At 43.1% G+C, this 16506-nt stretch overlaps 1 protein-coding gene across 1 annotated transcript in view; it reads left to right on the plus strand.

The window, feature by feature from the left end:
• The window catches only part of LOC137333415 (dynein axonemal heavy chain 5-like), a 150927-nt gene that overhangs the window by 324 nt on the left and 134097 nt on the right, over positions 1-16506 (plus strand). Inside the window, exons 2-7 of the mRNA XM_067997567.1 lie at positions 3019-3257; positions 6092-6332; positions 10386-10585; positions 12494-12647; positions 14811-14974; positions 15824-15980. Coding sequence (XP_067853668.1) covers positions 3019-3257; positions 6092-6332; positions 10386-10585; positions 12494-12647; positions 14811-14974; positions 15824-15980 — 1155 coding nt within the window. The remainder of the gene's footprint in view (positions 1-3018; positions 3258-6091; positions 6333-10385; positions 10586-12493; positions 12648-14810; positions 14975-15823; positions 15981-16506) is intronic.

Below are 16506 nucleotides of genomic sequence, written 5' to 3' on the forward strand. Positions count from 1 at the left end.
ATAATTGTTTGCACTGACCTCTTCCAATTTGTAAATCCTTAAAGATAAATAATTAGTCAAAAAAATGACCTAACTGTAGCTTTTCCTGGCTCAAGGTAAAAGTGAACTGATTAAAATGTGTTGAAGATGTTTGTTTTTTATAGATCAAGAAGCTCAATATATGCACAATACTCCTACAGTTTTACTCCAGAACACAAAATAAATAGAAATTATTTTCCAATTATGCTTGTCCCTAGTTTCAATGCTGTGAAGTGAAGGTAGAATAATGACTGACTTCATTTTCTATCAAGGATTCTATTTGATGCGGTTCTTGCTCATTCAGTCTCTCTAATTCCCAGTGGTCTCATTTATTGTAGCCATGCAGAGTGGATTCAGGATGTATTAAATGACATACTGATGCTGGCGTGAAGTGAATCAATTAAAGTAACGCTCCAGGGAAGGCTGTGAGAAATAGTAGTCCTTATAATGGCAGAAAATGGATCGTAAAATTTCACAAAAAAATTGAAAGTACTGCCCACAGGGAGGAAGACAGTGTACTTGCAAAATGTAATTGGAACTGAGAAGTGACACTACACGGGTGCCAGCACATCATCATTATATGTCGTATTGACATGTTAAAATCAGTACACAAACTGGGGAATGGCTGCTGCTATTAAAGCAGAAGTCAAGGAAAAACCTTCAACAAAAGGAATACAAAATTGAAATGCACAAAAGATTGACACTCCTTCCCCGATGGGTCAGTGGATATAAATACACCACTTGGCACAAACCAGGAAGGTCTTGGGTTTCAGTTTCGGTCTGTGCTGAGTTGGCTGATCTTGGGTGAGACGGCAGTAGAAGTGCTACATTTGGCCTCTCTTTTCCTGGGCTAAAAGTGTGTGTGTGTGTGTGTGTGTGTGTGTGAGAGAGAGTGTGAGTGTAAGCAGAAATCTGACTGGGTTCCCATTCTGTATCACTACCTGGTAATTCCTGTTGAAAATTGCACGTGTGCGGACATGGGCCAGGACAGGGTGGGCCTCAGATGTAATGTGATGACCCCATAGTCAAATAGCCTAGACACTCAATATCAGTAGTTCTATACTTCTACATCTAATATTGTTTATTTTCATTTCAATTATGATTTTATCCAATATAACCACCAAACTGAAATGCATTGGACTTGTTAACCTTTACTTAGAATATTAGCCCTGAAATTATTCTGTGTGATGTTACTGTACGAATGTTACCCTGTCAACTTAATGCTTCTATTAAAATAACGGACGTAGTCATTTTATATGAACGCGTTAAGCATTAGTACGGTAATATCTCACAGCATAATTTACAGGTTCTTATGTTGCGTTTAATGAAAACAAGGGCCCTGAAAATTAGTAGGGTGTTCTCCAGCACCGACCCCATTGGAGTTTTCAGGATCAGTGGGAGGGCGTCTGATTTACATGGGACAGGCAGGTGCCTACGACACTGTGGGCACATCTCATTCAGCTTGTAAACCAGCACCTGCCTGCCATGCGGTGGTGGGGAGTTGATCCGACCCCAGCCTGAGTAAGGGTCTGATGAAAAAATTGCTTGCCTGGCCTGGGCCCCCAAGTGGGGCCCATTTATGCTCATTTGGAGGCTGGTGCACCTTTTCTCACTGGGTATACCGGCCTTCAGTATTACGCCGAGTCCCGAATGAGCCAGGGAAGTGGGAACTCCCGCTGTGGCATATCCCCACCCTCAGCTTCACCCCTGATGACATTAGCCTTGTAAGGAGCAGGCGGAGGTTCCATCCCTACATGGCAGACTGGAAAATCCCAGAATGAGTGGAGACCAGGTACAACCAGATCCCTGCTGTTGGAATTACAGTGGGAGATCAGTGGAACTCCTGAGGAAATTTGGGGCCATGGCTTTTTCTGAAGGAGAATTGGTTTGTTTTTCAATTTTTGATATCTGCCAGGATTATTTCTCAGTTTTGTTCATTTGCTTTTTTTTGCTATTGTACAACCATATCCTTCTCAATAGGGAGGACCCATGCAACCTGGACTGTCTCCACAAGAAGCAAATGATCAATTGGTTATTTATCAGGTATACTTACGTGTGCTTACCTACCTCCTTGAGGGCCATGTTTTCCATTTTTTGTTAAAAAACAATTTAAATACCCTTGTTATTTTTAACTCATAGATAAAATTTCAGGAAGGTGTGGTTTTGAAAGAAAGTAATTTTATCAGTGAGACCAGAAAAAGCACTCAGCCCACCCTAATAATGAATCCTGTAACACTACTCAACGGTTAATGTCACTTAATTGGTATAATGTCGAACTGTTTGCTAATATACTTGTGGAATGCCCAATATTTGTGCAAAGTGGCTCACTGTCAATTTAGAAAAACCCATGAGGGTCGACCTTTGCATAGTCACTTCTGTCACTGCTCCAGGCCCACGTGAAAAGGACGCAGAGTGAGTTAATTAGATAAAGTACTAAATAGATTATAGCCTTGTCAGTTTATTTAGGTAATTGGATGTTTGACAAAGGGCTTAAATGAATCTGAATTTGAGTGAGGTGCTGGACCTACCTGTTTATGAAGAGGGTGGGAGTGGTGTTCTTACCCTTGTAAATACAGTTAGCAGAACTGCACAGAACCCATCTCTTGAGAGACTATTCTGATGAACCCTTCAACAACTCTAAAAGGAGCAGGAAATATATTTTTAAAAAGCTGGATCAGCTAAAGTTAAGTGAAATACCAACTGAAAATATTAAATGATTTTTCATTTAAAAAAACATATTTTTCCCCAGATAAGATTTTTTCTCACATTTTCAAATGTAAGGACAATAAAGACTAATGCCGTTACATTGTAAGGACTGTCGGATTAATGTATGTTGTCAGTTCTGTTTGTTAAAGTGCTCCAAATTTATGATTTGAGGGAAATTGAAATTATTTGCAAGGAAAGATTTTGGAACACAATCTAATCGTGGCGGATTTGTTGCGGTGATCTAAGCTATACAACTCATGTTTCATCAGAATGTGTCTTGTCAAATCATTGCAGAATCGTTTTGACAACATCTATCGCAAATTCATCACCTACACTGGTAGTGAGGAGCTCTTTGGACTATCAGTTACACAGTGCCCCCAGCTGCTGGAGATAAAGAAGGAGCTGAATCTTTTACAGAAACTTTATAGCCTCTACAATAATGTGATCAACACAGTGAATGGCTACTTCGACATTCTCTGGTCTGAGGTGAACATAGAGAAAATAAACAATGAGCTTCTGGATTTTCAAATCAGGTTTGTTAGATGCATGCATTCTACTGAGCTTTCGACTGATCTTACACAAATATATGATTCCATTTGTCGGGAGACAGTCCATGCAAAAAGATTTTGACGATTATTTTCACTTGTCCCACAAAATATTCAAATGTCTGCATTACCTTCCTATGTAGCATCGAAAGGCTCTGCTTTTAAATGTAAAAGAATGTGGTGCACAGTTTTCAAGCGTTTGCAACTGACCCTGAAATTGCTTTGCTGGACCTGTCCACAACTTATTGCCCAGTCTCTCCACCTCCTGCTCTTTGCCATCTCTCCCCTTCCCTTCAAAAACCTATCTCTTCGCTTGTGCTTTCGCTTCCTTCTCCACAACCTTTCCTCTTTCCTGCTCGGTGTCTTTCCCATCTCCCTCCCCACTGCCCCATAAATTACTCGGAGACATTCTTTAACCTAAGGGGCGCTCTATAAATGCAAGTTATTGTATATTACGTTACAGGTAGTCACGTGGCACATTTCAAGGCCTATACATGGCTTGCAGATGCACAAAATTCACAAATATCGAATAAGTAGTGAAAAGTTAACAGACCTGGGTCAAGTTTATTTTCCCTCCCAATTACATCCCCATTTTAAAAAAATGTATAACTTGCATATAACGTTATATAGACGGTGCTGCATGCTTTGCTGTTGGTATAGTCTGTGGTTCTGAGAATAGTTTCTTAAGAAGGTTTTGCCTCAGAATTTACTTATTTATTCTTTCAGCTTGTTTGTTGGGCTCAAAGCCACTGCAAATACATTAGGGGTTAGGCAAATCTGAGCTTTGAAACTACAAAGAAGGCACATCCTGAGAAATCAGTTATCCACAACAGAAATTGATGTAAAAATAACCACACAGCCCACTGTTTGATTGTTTTGATAACCTCTATCGCAAATTCATCACCGACTTTGGGAAAGTTTCATAACTCATAATTTGTAGGAATAATTTTTTGAAATCTTTGAAGTCAAGAGAACAAGGGAGAAGGAGAACTTCAGTTGGGGAGGGAGGGGAGGAGGAAGAAGAGAGGAGTTTCTGCTGTTTTTTTTAATACTGATTCACCTTCAATGGGTCAGGCAGGATTGAATGATGTGCCTGCTAACTCTTGGGGGTTGAATTCAGCGTGCGATCTGAACTGTAGGACAGGGTTTAATAGGAGATGGGTTGGTATGGCAGACAGCACATTTTGATCTGACAAGAAGTTGCTGTTTATTTATCTTAAAGAATGAAATATTTTCATCTGCTTTGAACAGACTATAGACTGCATCAATGGGCAGCAGCCTCTCTCTCTATCCTATTACTTGCTGGCCTCCCGCACTGAAGTGTCTGCTGACATTGATTAGCTGCTAGTGGTGAAACTTCGAACGACTCTCCAGACAATTGTGTTTAGTTTTTTGCCCCGTGGTATTTCATAATTAATGGGCTTTTTAAAACATTTGTTCTTGAGATATGGGTAACAAATACCGAGGCAGCACTTAACGCCCATCCGTGGTTACTCTGAGGGCATTAAGGGGTGAATTTTCATTGGGGGGGGGGGCTCTCCCACTCGTCTGCAGTAACTTCGGGAGAAGAGCTGCGGATCCCCGAGAAAAATGGATGTTTATGCCGCGGCCCATCCGCCTGAGTTAGGGTGGACAAGCGGGAGCAACTCCTGTGGAAATCTGTCCTTTTAAAGCCAATCGTGTAGTGTGGGGCTGGAACCACATGGAGACTGGGCTCAGGGCAGCTCCCCTGAAAGACAGAAATCTTTTTTTACTGTATGTTTAATAAAGACATTGGCCTAGAAATCGGAGTGCGATCCAGGTGCAGCTGGAGGCGCCTAATGAAGCCGGCGGCAGGATCACGGCAAACTGGTCCGCTGGCCTCAATTGTTTATTATCAGCAAGCTGCGGCTGTCAGCCACGGCGCTGGCTCCAGATGCAGCTCGCCAGTCGTTGGGGGAGTGGGGGGGGAAAGGGGAACAAATTCCGCCAACTCGGATGTCAGCCTTGATTTAAAACAGTTCCTCATCACAGTCTGAAGTGTGGGGAAGCAATCAGGATGGGGGGACGAGCGGCGGCTGGCAGCGGCCCGTGGATTTAATGACATAAGTAAAAAAGTTAAGACTTAACCTTTCGGTTGGCAGCCTCCAGCGGTCCATTTAAGGAACCACTGGTTTGGCAGCTGAGCGCCTGAAGAAACTGCGGTCATTCGCAATCAAATTTTGCAAAGGGGGCCTGAAACAGGCAGTCGGCCCCTGATTTGCATATGAAAAGGGTCTAACATCAGTTTCAGGCCCGCGCCCTGGATGCCTACGGAGGTGCCCTAACCAATATGGCGGGCAGTACGCTTCTGGCGCCCGCCATATTGGACCTTTAGCAGCCTATTTTATGTTTGTAAAATTGGTGCCAGACGATTCAATTTCTTGGCCATTGTATCTCTCATGGGGCAGAACTTTCAACTTCGTCGGGGGTGTAAAATGGGCGGTAGCGGATTGGCCGGCTGTTATACACCCCGCCTGATTCTTCTTTCGATTGAATGCAATGGAAAGGAGAACCGGACAGGGTGTATAGCGGCCGGCTGATCTGCGTCCGCCCACTTTACGTCCCTGCCAAAAGTTCCGCCCATTATTTTCAAAAATCTCATCTGCAATTTAAATGCAGTGTCAGTTGGTTTCCAGAAAAGTGAAAAATGAAAAGAAATTCATTGTTTCTTTTCATACCGACAACTTACTAATGAATAAATTTGGGAGACTAGTTTCTCACTGCAGTGTGTAAGATGCGTAATTTGTGTTTGAACAGATTACGGTGTAATCAGTACCTGAACAACCGCTAATGCATTTCAGATGCCGTAAATTGCCTCGAGGTTTGAAGGAGTGGCCAGCCTACCTGGATTTAAAGCAGACCATTGATGACTTCAACGAAAGCTGTCCCCTGTTAGAGATGATGTCCAATAAGGCCATGATGCCTCGTCATTGGCAGCGCATTGCCCAAGTCACACATCGTGATTTTGATGTTGACAGTGAAACATTTAAACTGTCCAATATCATGGAAGCTCCACTTTTAAAGTTCAAAGAGGAGATTGAGGTGAGTTCTGATTTGTAGAGATATAAGAGTTTACAGAGTTATATATGTAGTCAATCATGTTAAAAAGGGAAAGGAATTCTAGGAACTCACTTTGAAATTAATCCCATCTATTTTATTTCATTTTAAAAATTCATTCAAAGAATAATTGCATTTGAAGGGGTTCTCTGTGTTGTTAGTTCTCCATTTATTCTGTGAAGTGGACACTCTTCCAGTGAAATTAGCTAAAGAGAATCTTTTACAGTACATCTGCTACCTAGGACTGGTGTTCATGTACTTGTAAGCTGTTTCTCATAATCAAGCAATCAAGTCTCTGGAAGTGCCTTCTAAAGATGGAAATTTAAAAAAAGAAACAGTTCTGGTGCAGTGGAAAGAAATTGAAAATCAAAGTCATTTTCTGGCTAACTCTTTTGTATTAATCATGTTAATGCAGTAATTTAGCTGATGATTCTTTTGAATATTTTTTCTCTGAGGTTACTTGTGCCGTGCCCTTTTAGCAGACATACTGCCCCATCACCCACCTCCCTTTCGTCTCCAAAATCCTTGAGTGGTTTGTTGCCTCCCAAATCTGTGCCCATCTTTCCCGCAACTCCATGTTTGAATCCCTCCAATCAAGTTTCCATCCATGACACAGCACTGAAACAGCCCTAACCAAGTTACAAATGACATCCTCCGTGACTGTGACCATGGTGTACTGTCCTTCCTTGTCCTTCTCGACCTCTCTGCACCTTTTGACATGGCTGGCCACAACATCCTCCTCCAACGTCTCTCCTCCGTTGTCCAGCTCAGTGGGACTGCCCTCGCTTGGTTCCACTCTCACCCATTAAATCATAGCCAGAACATCTCCAGCAATGGCTTCTCTTCCACACCCAGATCCTCTAGAGTCTCCCAAGGATTCATCCTTGGCCCCCTCCTCTTCCTCATCTACATCCTGCTCCTTGGCAACATCATCCGAAGACATGAGGTCAGGCTCCACATGTACGCTGATGACACCCAGATCTACCTCTCTAATACCTCTCTCTAGCCCTCCACTGCCTTTGTGTTGTAAGCCTGTCTGTCTGACATCCGGACCTGAATGAGTCGCAATTTCCTCCAGTAAACATTGGGAAGACTGAAGCCATCGTCTATGGCCCGGTCACAAACTCTGTATCCTTGCTATTGATTCCGTCCCGCTCTGCACCCACTGTCTCAGGTTGAACCAGACTGTTTGTAACCTTATCATTCTACTTGACCCTGAGCTGAGCTTCCAACCCCATATCTTCTCCATCACAAAGACTGCCTACTTCCACCTTTGTAATGTCGCCTGCTTCCTCCCCTGCCTTAGCCCATCTATTGTTGAAACTCTCACACATGCCTTTGTCATCTCCAGACTCGACTATTCAATGTTCTCCTGGTCGGACTCTCATCCTCTACTCTTCTAAAGCTTCAGCTTATCAGAAACTCTATTGCCCGTATCCTATCCCACAACAAATCGCACTCACCCATCACCCCCGTGTTTGCTGACCTACATTTGCTCCTGGTTCCCCAGTGCTTTGAATTTAAAATGATCATCATCATTTAAATCCCTTCATGGCCTCATCCCCTCCCTATCTCTGTAACCTTCTCCAGCCCTCCGAGAGCTCTGCATCATGTGCCTCCCTCCCTCCCTCCCTCCCTTTGCCCCACCATTGTTGGGTGGGCCTTCAAGCATCTAGGCCCGACCCAAGAATTCGCTCCAAAATCTCTCTACCTCTCCATCTCCCTCTCTTCCTATAAGACCATCCCTAAAATCCATGTGTTTGACCAAGCTTTTAGTCGCCCCTCCTAATATCTCCTTTTTGGCTTAGCATCCACTTTTGTCTGATTATGCCCCTGTGAAGCTCCTTGGGATATTTTTCTACGTTAAAGACCTTAATCTTCCATTACGCTTAAAAATACATGTTTGTTTGACTAAATATAGGAAATGCATACACTTGATAGGTTATTTTCCACAAACTTTTATTTGGTCAGCAGGAAATAAGTGTATTACAATAGTATGATGTGGAAGATATCCAGATATGCAGCAAAACTATTACCAATTGGAGTTGAATTGATATTGTTTTAACCTTGTGATTTAATTTGGAAAGCTTTTCATGAAATGATACGATCCCTTTCCAGAGGGAAAGATCATCTGGCAGCTGGGAGAAATAGTCCAGCAGGATGGATTTATGGGAGTGCATTCCCTTAAGGGGAAGTGTCGAATTATTACACATCTGCTTGAATTATTATTATTGACCTGATTTATTCATATGTCAGTTTAATGAGGCCACCACTGGCTTTGTAAGGTGTTATTGGTGATCATCTAGGGATTTGACATTTATGGCTTATTAATTTGTGACATATATGGAGTTTTATGATTTGAATGTCATTCTTGAGCTCTAATAAGGTGTGCTGATTTTGATACGTTATATTGTGAGAAATATATTGCAGTCCTTCAAGAGCACCGAGGAATTGCATGTGAACAAAATAATTGTTCTTTGGATTTTATTAGAAGGAGCATGATGTGCACTGATTGATAGTTGTACTGTTTCAATAGCATTAAGTCCAAAGTGTGTAACAAAGTTTTACCAGTTTCAGCTCTGCCTTAGATCTTGCTCAGGTTCAGTGATGCTGGTCACTGTCATAAACGGTCCTTATGTCTTATGTTCAGGAGTGTGCTCGTAGTGCCCAATGTCTAAAGATATGATAGTATAACCTGAGGGGTGTAATAATAGTACCACATTTAAGCCTGAGATAGATATCATGGCCTCAATTCTAATCCCCCCCCCCACTCCCGACGGGCGGGAGAGCGTTGGGGGGTTAAAATATCAGGATCGGGCAACCCGACCATATTCCCGCCCCTTTAAATTTTAAAGTGCATAAATCATGGCACGGACGAGGCTCCCGCAAAAGGCAGGTGGGGGCCTCATTAACGTATCAAAGTCGCAGCCTGATGACATAATCGGCGCGGCCACTTAAATGTAACAGAAAGTGAGGGGGCGGCCCGCGCAGTGGGATTCCCGGCAGCTGATCTGAGACGGGAGCTGTCAGCTCCCCAAGTTAAGTCACTCTCAGCAAGGTAAGGACTCTCAGCAGTCCTTGTGGGCCAGAAGGAGCAGGTGTACTCCCCCCAGGCCCTCAAGGAAGCCTTCAGCTACCCCAGTCCCGATCTCCAGCCTTTACTGCCCCCCACCCTGATCATAGTCCTCCCCCCTTCCAATTGCTGACTGGAGCTTCCTTCCCAGTGCTGACCTTGCCCCCCCCCCCCGATTGCCTCTCCCACCACCCCCCCGATCACTGCACGCCCTCACCCCTCCCGATCGCCGAGCTCCCCCCTCCCAATCGCCAACCTCCCTCCCCCCAACCTCGATTGCCGAACCCCCCCCCACTCCACCTCTCCCGATCACCGATCTCCCACCTCCCACCTATTGCCAATTGGAGCTTCCTTCCCAGTCCCAGGGACCATCCCCAAGGACCTCCTGCTGCTGGTGTTCCCTCCCGCCCACCGGCCAGGCTGTCCATTTGGCTGGCTGCCGGGCGGGTGGGTTGCGCTACAATATGTTAATGAGGCCTCCACGTTCCCGGCCTTGCCAAGTTCTTTGGACATTTTCAGCCCCTCCACACCTTCCCCACCTCCCCATTAATATCGGGGCCCATGTCTTTCGCAAGTGCCCTCACCTGCACTTCTCCAATGTTCCAACAGGCGGACTGACGATACTTTTGTGACGCGCGACCAGATGTGAATTGCTAAACTGCTTTATTTTACAGACAGCTGGTGAATGAACAGAGTAACAGCTACAATCGAAATGCACTTACCTCACCTAACTTCAAATCCCAAAATGTGACACAAAGTCTGGACTTAATGTAGTGGGCCTTAATTTTCCCCTTTCTGATCCCCATCGGGTCTTTATTTTTTTTTTGCTGGGTATTGTTTATTATAGTTATTTGTTTCTTTTAAGCAAACTTCATCTGATCTAACAACCTATTTAAACTGGCCAGTTTCACCACTGATCTGAGACGGGTGAGAACGTTTTGTGAACTGATTTCTTTTGGCATTAGGATATTTGCATCAGTGCTGTAAAGGAAAAAGATATTGAACAGAAGCTGAAACAGGTCCTAGCGGAGTGGGATAATCGATACTTCACATTTGCCAACTTCAAAACTCGCGGTGAGCTGCTTCTCCGTGGTGACAACACATCCGAGATCATCACTTTCGCTGAAGACAGCTTAATGGTTCTTGGTTCTCTGCTGAGTAATAGGTAAGATCTCAGTGTGTGCCCCATTTATTGATTTAACAGTTCAGTCCACTTCCAATATGTGAAAGGAAACCAAATCATGCAGCCCTTAGCAAAGAAAACGGATAGAATAATGGATTTTGTTTTAGTTATATTATTGACTGGTTCTAGACTGGTTAATCTTCCAGTTGTTCTAAACTTGTGTTCCATTTGATTTCCATCAAATTTCAGAACATTATAATTACTGTTGCGACATATAGTAGTTATAGTATCTGTTCAGGGAGTCCATTGTTAGAAATCAAATGTAGGTATCCAACAATGTGACTTTATGGAGAATCCCATTAAATATAATGGAAGATGCCATCTGGATATTCTCTCCTCAGACAATAGGTGGTGGCTTTGTGAGAATCAAAGAACTAGTTAATGCAAAAACTAGTTGGATGGTTTGATCTGAAAACTTTTTAATATTTAATTTTACCATCATATTTCTTCATTTTTAAAAAATGAAGAAACCTAGATTATGGGTCAGGGCTTAGAGTACCAGAAACTGCCAAAGCTGAAAAGAGTAGAAGGGTAGATGAGATAAATCACGATTTAGTGTTCAGGTGATGCCAAGCTTGTATCTTAAAAACCAATAGATTACACAAACTCAGGAAGATTGAGGAGGCTGAGGAGCTCCACAGTTCTGAGAAAGACTGAGCTGGAATAGAAGGATGGCACAACAAGTCTCAACTTCAACAAAGTGAGGTTGGAGAGCGTTTAATTAAACAGTAAGAATAAAATGGAATGGATCAACAGTAGATTGGCTGTCCATGGGGACTGTGAAACATTACACAAGGACTTATTTTTAAAAATAGCTTATTGAAGCTCAGATCTGTGTAAACTGGCATTTGACAAGTTGTTCTATTAAAAATGAGCATCATCAATATCCCTTTCAAAAGATTGAATTGCTGCAACGTAATACAGTCCTGATAATCTGAAGTCACATTGTGTGCCATAAAAACTTTGAATGATCAGATAATTTGAATTAAGCAGCATTGAATTAAGAGTAGACTGTAACTCATCGTGTGAAGCGCTGAGAAGTTTCGCCATGATAAGGTGCTGTATGAACACAAAGATTATTATATCATGAGAATCGTTTTTCTTTAGTTTTTAAATGATATGTGTTATATTAGTTATAGAATCATAGAATGATTACAGTGCAGAAGGAGGCCATTCGGCCCATCGAGCCCATGCCGGCTCTTTGTAAGAGCAATCCAGTTAGTTCCATTCCCCCGCTCTTTCCTCGTAGCCCTGCAAATTTTTTCCCTTCAAGTATTTATCCAATTCCCTTTTTGAAAGCCACGATTGAATCTGCAGCCACCACCCTTTTAATGTACGGAGTCGTACAACACCAGGTTATAGTCCAACAGCTTTATTTGAAATCACAAGTACGACTCCGTACATTTGTCCACCCCAGTCCATCACCAGCATCTCCACATCATGACATGACCGCCCTTTTAGGTAGCGCATTCCAGATTATAACTACTCGCTGCGTTCAAAAGATTTTCCTTGCTTCGCCTTTGGTTCTTTTGCCAATCACCTTACACTGTTCTATTATACTGATGAGTTCAGCAGTTCCAAAACCTAGATCAAGTTTCCTGGGTGTCACAGCATTTGATAAAATAAATATATTCAGAGAAACAAAAATACCTGACACTGATGTGTTACTGTTAAGCATATGTATCTGTCAATGATGACTTTATTGATACTAAAGTGCCCTGGATTTACATTAGCCATTCTAATGTAAAATTCAACTCTACATCCAAAACGGTGAGAAATTGTAGAAAACAGTAAACAATGCCACAGATTGCCAAAGTAAACAGTTAAAGTCATGACTTATTTGGGAGAGATGACTCAAAATTATTTGACATGCCTATTCTACTCCCTCAGGTACAATGTTCCATTTAAAGCACATATTCAAAAGTGGGTACACAACCTGTCCTCCACCACAGATATCATTGAGAGCTGGATGACTGTACAAAACCTATGGATATATCTGGAAGCAGTGTTTGTAGGTGGCGACATTGCCAAGCAGCTGCCAAAGGTCAGCTATAATTTCTCTGAAATAAAATTCCCACGTGGAAATGCATGATTAGACAGAGCAACGGAGTCTTGGACGGGCAAATACATGATATTTGGTTTTTCCGACATCCAATGGCCTCCCAAAAACAACAGAGGGAGTGGGCTAGTGGTGATGATCAGTGCCAACATGTTAATACTCAGTTCCACCATGCATGGACGGGGCACATGTTCAAGCCACTGCTCCTCTCACCGCCTGCATTGAGCTGCTTTGAGCAGGAAAGAGGCAAGTGGAGATTGCAGAATCTCTGAACGGGGGAGAGAAAATCGGAGGGAAGATCTGGTACCTCCTAGATGTCAATTACGGGGGATGGGATCAGGGTGCATGCTTGCCCCTTTAGCTACAAGGTGTCGATTGATGCATGTTAAACAATGGTACCACACTCATGCTAGCTGGTTTATACAGAAGGGCTTAAATCTGTAGAGAAATTGGCTTGTAATTATGCTGAATCTACTTACCAGTATGCGACCATCACCCTGACCAAAGCCTAGGTTCATGCTGAAAAGTCTGAATATTAAGAATCTGTTTAATCTGTTTACAATTACCTTGCACCCTCCGTGAACTTCAGCTCATCCAAAGCTCTGTTCCCCATATCCTAACTCGCACCAAGTCCCGTTCACCCATCACCCTTGTGCCCAGCTGACCTACTTTGGCTCATGGTCTGGCAACGCTCGATTTTAAAATTCTCATCCTTTTGTTCAAATCCCTCCATTGCCACATCCCTCCCTATCTCTGTAACCTCCTCCTGCCCTACAACCCTCCGAGGTCTCTGCACTCCTCCAATTCTGGCCTGTTGTGCATCCCCGATTTTAATCACTCCAACTTTGGCGGCCGTGCCTTCTGCTGTCTAGGCCCTAAGCTCTGGAATCCCCTCCCTAAACCTCTCTGCCTCTCTCTCCTCCTTTAAGACGGTCCTTAAAACCTACCTCCTTGACCAAGCTTTTGGTCACCTGTCCTAAAGGGCATGATTTTGACCCTGAGCTTGGAAGGGGGTGTAAGGACGTCTTTTGTTTTTTTTTGTTGGTTTGCCGTCCGACTGACTAACCTGATTGACAGGCTGGCCTCAGTCGGAAGGGAGAGCAGCCAGAGAGAGGACGTGTTCAGGTAAGTCTTTGTTTGTATGGATGGGGGGGGGGCATATGGGGGCATGGGCGGGCACAGGTAAGCATGGGGCACTGATGGGCATGGGGGTCACTGGGTGGGGTGGAGTCAGTCACGGGGAGAGGGATCGGGGGTCATCGCGAGGGTCCGCGATCGTTGGGGGATCGTTGCAGGTAGGCTTGTTACCGGGAATCCCGGCCCCCAGGGATTGAAATCGGAAACTCTGCAAAAATGGAGGCCCGCAGCCTCCTTGAAAGGTTTTAATCACCAACCCACCTCCTGAGAGCGGGATGGTCGCCCACCTCTCATCCCGCCTCCATGAAAATCGGAAGTGGGCGGGTTGGATGCGGGTTAGAGGTGGGTAGGGGGCGGAGCTGTAATGGTTATGATTGTGAATGCCCCCCCGCCCCCAACCCACCCATTTTTCAATGTTAAAATCGTGCCCAATATCTCCTGATGTGGCTCAGTGTCAAATTTTATGTGATAATGCTCCTGCGAAACGCCTTGGGTCGTTTTACTATGTTAAAGGCACTATATAAATGCAAGTTGTTGTTATAAATGGCAAACAGGAAATCTAAGCCATAGTGACAAAGTGTTCTGTATCTGCACATTAAACGGTTGAAAAATTATACTCAGATTTTCACTGTAAATGGGTAATAATTTCAACTCCTCAGGAGTTTAATTCCATTCAGTTATACAGCAAGTGTATTTTGGGATATTAGAATTTTTTCATCATAAACTTGAGTTCCCCTGTCCCCAGGCTTATATAAACTGCTTGAATCATGTGATATTTTCTATGTTCTGTGGGATATGTAATAAACTTTAAGCCCCTCGCCCCAAAAGAAACACAGCGTTGGAACCAGCAACTCATAATGCAAAGTATAAGGCAGGAGTTTTAAAAGAGTGCAAAATTAAAAATGGTATAAGGAACAACGGACTAAATTGTGCACGCTGGTGTTCAATCTAAAAAAGTAAACCTGTATAAGTTGCAAAGGTAAATCTACCAAGTGTACTGTGTCATGACAGGAAGCAAAGAGGTTTTCCAACATAGACAAGTCCTGGATGAAGATAATGAGCCGTGCCCATGAAATTCCTAATGTGGTTCAGTGCTGCATGGGAGATGAAGCTATGATCCAGCTGTTACCCCACCTTCTGGAGCAACTTGAAATATGCCAGAAATCATTAACTGGGTAAATACTGTAACTGCGTAAAGCAGTGCTAATTTTGAGTTTAGATATTTATCACTGAAATGAATGGGCAGGCTAGCGAGTGCAGAGGTGGGAAACCCTGTCTCTATTCTTTAAGAAAGTGACAATTTATTTAATCCTCTGGCACTTACGCTCTTCTTTCCATTACAGGACCGTACCCACATGATCTCATCCTTGGCCTCTGCCCATTTGTTCCTATTTTGTTCCTACTCATCAAACCTTCCACAATGGGTGCGAAGGGTACTTAATGGCCACTGAGTGAATCAAAATGTCTTTATGGATGGGCTGCCTTGTTTACTCTATTGCTGTGCCAACGAGGTTGGGATCGCCAATCATGGCATTGTTGTAAAGTAAATGGGCATTGATGGCCTACCATCTTGGGTGGTGATCTTGCAGCTCCCATTGCTAACATTGGGGAATATCCCAACCATATTATCAAAGGTCACAAGTGCGATTTTGCATTAACTGTGCAGATGACTGTGCTGTATGGAGCATTCGTGCGCTTGTGAATATTGCATCTGTGCAGTCCGTTGATGTTGAATCTGCATTATACATGGTGTAGATTCCACAGTAAAAGACCGAGATTACATTACAGAACCATCTCTGTAACATAAAATTGGGTGTTAAGAGATCACAGTAGTGCAGGCACAAGACCAGATGAAACTTCATATGAAGGTACGGTCTTGCTGATTAGAATTGTTGCTCTTGTTACTGTAATGCAAATTATTACTTGTTATTTCCCAGTGATGTATGGGAGGCAGTGAGCATGCTGAAACTAAGACTTTTGACGATAAATTTGTCTCTTTCTTTCCTGCTGCTATTAAATATCAGCTATCTGGAAAAGAAGCGGCTGATGTTTCCAAGGTTCTTCTTTGTATCGGACCCTACTCTGCTGGAGATCCTGGGCCAAGCCTCTGATTCCCATACTATACAGGCTCATTTGCTTAATGTATTTGACAATATTAAATCGGTCCTGTTCCATGAGAAGGTGAGTTTGAATTGCTCACGTACCTAATATAAGCAAATAATATGAACTCCTTTTGGAAAGCTTTTAGTATAATATCAGCCCCAACCACTAAAATGACACAATTATAAGTCATGGGGAAGGTGCAGGTAAATGGGATTAAAGTAGATAGTTCTGATCCAGAGCTAGCACTGGCACAGACACAAGGGCAAAATGGCCTCCAGTTGTGCTGCATTTTCTCTGATTATGACATTTTAACTTCAACTACAAATAAAAGCATTTAAACCTTTAAATTCGGTTCACACTATCCTCATTCTCTATTTGTCCTGTTCTACTTTTTTGCATTTGTTACCCACCAAATCGAACGATCTCAATCTTTCCAACTGTTTTATTTCTAAGAAATTGAGGTTTATACCATTAACCACACTGTAAGCCCAGAATTTAAACATTGATATTTTCAATTATAGCCCAATGTCTGTCATGTTTTCACATTTCAAATCCCAGAAGGGCTGTTGGCCTTGAGTTATTATAGCTGGTGGTCTCTGCTGCC

Source organism: Heptranchias perlo, chromosome 16 (genome assembly GCF_035084215.1).
Source record: "Heptranchias perlo isolate sHepPer1 chromosome 16, sHepPer1.hap1, whole genome shotgun sequence".
Taxonomy (NCBI): Eukaryota; Metazoa; Chordata; class Chondrichthyes; order Hexanchiformes; family Hexanchidae; genus Heptranchias; species Heptranchias perlo.